The sequence below is a fragment of the Gossypium hirsutum genome, chromosome D12, assembly GCF_007990345.1.
Source record: "Gossypium hirsutum isolate 1008001.06 chromosome D12, Gossypium_hirsutum_v2.1, whole genome shotgun sequence".
Classification (NCBI taxonomy): domain Eukaryota; kingdom Viridiplantae; phylum Streptophyta; class Magnoliopsida; order Malvales; family Malvaceae; genus Gossypium; species Gossypium hirsutum.
The window spans coordinates 13,149,295-13,153,733 of NC_053448.1; the positions used below are offsets into that span (position 1 = coordinate 13,149,295).

Below are 4,439 nucleotides of genomic sequence, written 5' to 3' on the forward strand. Positions count from 1 at the left end.
ATTTAAAAATATTTAATCTAAATTTAGATTAAATGGTTTAAATCATTTCATATATATTTAAATATTAGATTTAAAAAATTGATAAATAAATTAATGTAACAAATTAATGTAACAGATTGACAATAAAAGAGATAATATGAATTTTAATTTATTAAAATTATCATTAATAGAGTTTTTTAAAGTTTTTTTTCATATTTTAAAATTTTTTGTTTTTGTTTTTGTTTTCTTACATAAAAAATTATAAAAATTTTAAAATTTATCTAATTCTTTTAAATATTACTTAAATTTTCAAAATTTATTTATTTAAAATTGATATGAATTATATAATAGTTAAATATAAAATTGTAAAAAAAAGTCAATTATGAGAAAAACGCCGTAAAAGGTAAGCAATAGCGATGTTTTTCGTAAATATGTATTGAATTTTTCAAAACTTGAAGTTCACTGTAGAAATTTAATTTTATTTTTAGTTCATTTTACTTAAAAAAATTCACTTTGATTTTTTTCCCAAATTTCCCCCCTAGAACCCAAAAACGAAAAAACCCCAAATTTCCCCCTAAAATGGAGACACCAAAGACGATTCATCTTCTTTGATGAGAGTAGCAGTGTGAGGAATGGGAATTCATCTTCTCATTTGTTGAAACCTGAATATGGAGAGATATTGAATTTTGGTGAGAGTAAGAGAAGTGGGAATGGGAATTTGTTCACAGGAAACTCTCCGCTCGCCGTGGAGAACAAGAAGAGGTCGCCTAATTCAAGAGGGAGCAACGAAGAAGCTATGCTTTTGTTTACTTCAGGTGTAATTTTACCTTCATCTGGTGTGGTGAAGAGCCTGAAAAGAGGCCTCGAAAATGGGGGAGAAAATCGGCTAACGGAAGAGAAGAGCCTCTAAATCATGTTGAAGCGAAGCGTCAAAGAAGGGAGAAGCTTAACCAGAAGCTTTTTGGTGTCTGTGACCCAGTATTTATTTTCTTGGATGATTGATTTTTATTTTGCAGGTGTGATTGTGTTCTATAAATTGGCCGTGGTTGAGGGAATGAGCATGAGAGCACTCATTTCTTACAGATTCATCTTCGCCACTGCTCGTATAATTCCACTTGTTTTCATCTTTGAAAGGTAACTTTCACAATTCCTCATATAATCTGTTTTTTTTACTGTATAGGTTTTGATACCAGAATAATTCAAGAACTTAATCTTTGGTCAACCAACATAAACATAGTCAAATATGGTGGACAGCATCATACTAGCACCAAACATGCTGCTGTTGGCGATCAAGTCTTAGGCTCCTTGTTGGCTTTAGCTTCTTGCCTAGCTATACGTGAGAGAAGGGTTTGAAATTATTGGAACTCTTTCTTTGTACCAAAAGGGTGTGTATATATAATATATATATTGTGTGTATGTGTGCATTATTATATATATTGGGTTTTTGTTTCTTTCATAGTTGATATATATCTATTTTTTTTCTTTCTGCTAATTTTAACTCCATTTCAGCCTCCACTGAAAAGACTCCTGACAATGTTTTTGGGGGTAAGTAATTATATTTAATTACGTAAAGCTTAGACATAATAAACCCTAAAATATAATTTAATTTATCTACAAAATCGCTGCAACAGATGTTATAAATCAAATTACGAAACTAATTAATATGAATTGATTGTTTCACAGTACCATGTCATTAAAACTCGAACAGACACACACAAGAAAAAGGTAAGCAAATTGAACAACTCAAATTATCAACCTCTTTCTTAAAAAAAGGGTTTTATTTGATTCAAAATTTGGAGAAATTTTATACCTTTTCTTGTTGTAGGTAAGGAATTTGGAGGAAAGACATGCAAATCTTGTCATGGACTTGGTAAGAATCTTTGGGGATTGAATTGCATAGTAATTTGTAATTTTCTTAATGTTATGATCATCTAATAGTTGAATGAAATGTAGGGTAAATTAAAGGCTTCATCATTATCTTCCTTTTCTACCTTGTTTTAAGATTTTTTGTTGCACTTAACGGCATGAAACCTTGCATTAGTAACTGTAATTGTTCATGGGTTAGAAAGACAAGTGCCAAAATAGGATTTGAGAAGTTTTAAACTATGATGCAAATATGATTAGGTTTATATGCATATAAATAGCATTCAGATAGGCTTCAGAAGAACAAATAGTAAAAGTCTTAACAAGGTTGCAATGTCTCTGCTGATTGTTCTGTGGTGGATTATATGATAGGAAGTTGACGACAGCTGCATATGTTTAATATTTGAATACTCCTTTTTTCATCGAAGATGCTAGTATCTTGATTTCCGTTTTCTTTTTCTAATATTTCATTGTTATCTATTACAGGATCAGATGCAATGGGTTGCATGGAAGAGGCTTTTATCTTTTGAGAGGTAAGACGCACAGCATTTCTTCCCCACCCCCTTTTTTATGATTTAAATTTCAGCCATGGTAGAAGGTTCGTCGAATTGGGCACTACCACTCTAGGAATTTACTATTTTTTAATTAAGAAAATATGATCTCTTGATTTATTGTACAAGAAATGGTTAATTTTAATTTCATTGTTTTTGGATATTGACATTTTTGGTTCTAATGAGTATAAATATCATATGAACTGGAATAAGTTGAGCAGTTACGTGGACTGCCATCAATATGCCCAACTCCAATATGCCATCAATATTGTTTTTCGTGTTCAAATGTTTGGAAGCCGAGTATTGGATTATAGCTTGACTTTTATAAATTATATGACAAAATAATGTTTCTGGTGCATATTTTGGATCTCAAGCAATTTGGTGTGAAGTGCATTCATACAATAAGATTTCAGTTTAAATCCGAATGCAATTGTTTATTATTGTGAATGGATATGTCTTGTTTTCCCGTGAACAGCATGGGAGCTTTTCTTCTTAGTGCGGGAACTAAAGGTATATAAATAGATTTCTGCCGTTCATAGCTCCGTTGATTGGTGTAGTTTCTCGTTCTGTCTGCTAAACTTGCATATTCCTTTGTTCTCTTCAAAACTTCAGGAAAACGGTATAGTTTACCTAATCCACGGGTAATGATACATCAGCCTCTTGGTGGAGCTGAAGGAGGTCAAACTGATATTGATATTCAGGTATTATGCTTTTTTTCTCAACAAGACTTGTGTTTAAATTTTGTACTTCCTTCCTTACCCTCAGTATGAATATTAAACATGATTCTCAGGCAAATGAAATGCTGCATCATAAGGCTGACTTAAATTTAAACATTTTCCTGACACACGCTGCATTATTGTTGAAGTCAGCACGTTTTGTTTTTTTTTTTTTTGTTTTTTCCATTACAGCTGCTGTCGTTATGCAAAGAGAATGGGGCCTGCCAATAATAATGAGCATGTAGGCACTAAATCTGCAGTTCAAATTCGAAGCCATGCTCAAAAGTTTTTCTCTAAGTCTCATTGCTTTGAGTTCATTACGAGATTTCCTTGATTAAGTAGATGTATTATATCTTTTATTACCAAGGTTTACTAGATGAAGAAAATAAATTGTATTTTTTATTACCTTGCAATGTGTATAGTCATAGGCAGGTTCAACTAGTTAGTCTATTTCTCATATGTATTATTTATTTTAGTTTTGATTCTAAATTTTTATTTTTACTTTAATATTTATGACAACTCGAGTTCTAACTTTTGGATTTTAATTGTGTTATTAATTTATTATTTTAAATTCTAAAACTAAATTCATTAATTTTTATATTTAGTTTTAAAGTTAAAATTTTCATAGCAAATTTAATTTAAATAATATTTTTTAATTATCCTTAAAAGTATATTTAAAGTTCAAATTTAAAAAATAAAACATAATATTGTATTTATCATAAAAATAAATATTATTTGATTAAAATAATTTTTTTAAATGTTATGTTTTTAGTGGCGTTTTTGCAAGAAGCGTCGCTAAAGGTCTTGATCTTCAGTGACGTTTGTGGAATAAGTGCCGCTAAAGGTCTTGATATTTAGCGGCGTTTGTGGGAAAAGCGCCGCTGAAGGTCTTGATTTTTAGTGGCGTTAGTGGTAATAGCGCCGCTAAAGATCCTGATCTATAGCGGCGTTTGTAGAGCACCGCTAAAGGCAATAAAAAACGCCGCTAAAAACCTGTTTTGGTGTAGTGACTATCTTATGGATCGGTCCCTATCATCAGCAATAAGAATTGGATTTCGAGCATTAGCGGTTCCATTCCCTTGAACATCATTTTGATTCTCAAGGTCCATTTCTGCAGCTTGTCTCTAGGCTAATTTTTCTCGTCTTCTTTGTCTAAATGCCCGCTCAATTTCAGGGTCTACATGGACTAAATCTATGATTCAATCTATGCTCATGAAGACCTGAAAATAAAATCACAAAAAAAAACTAAATAAGAAAATAATAATAATAAAAGGAAAGAGAAAAACTTAAAGAATTAATTAGTAAAGTTAGAAATTAAATAAAAATAAAA

The 4,439-nt window shown here is 30.9% G+C and overlaps 1 protein-coding gene across 1 annotated transcript; it reads left to right on the forward strand.

Moving 5' to 3' along the window:
• Positions 1-476: 476 nt before the first annotated feature.
• On the forward strand, positions 477-3,654 carry LOC107945317 (uncharacterized). Its single transcript, XM_041108498.1, has 9 exons — positions 477-1,082; positions 1,160-1,326; positions 1,489-1,524; positions 1,663-1,704; positions 1,805-1,849; positions 2,329-2,375; positions 2,869-2,903; positions 3,006-3,094; positions 3,302-3,654. Exons 1-9 carry the CDS (start codon positions 893-895, stop codon positions 3,338-3,340), a joined length of 690 nt encoding a protein of 229 aa, XP_040964432.1. The 5' UTR covers positions 477-892; the 3' UTR covers positions 3,341-3,654.
• The last annotated feature ends 785 nt before the right edge of the window (positions 3,655-4,439 follow it).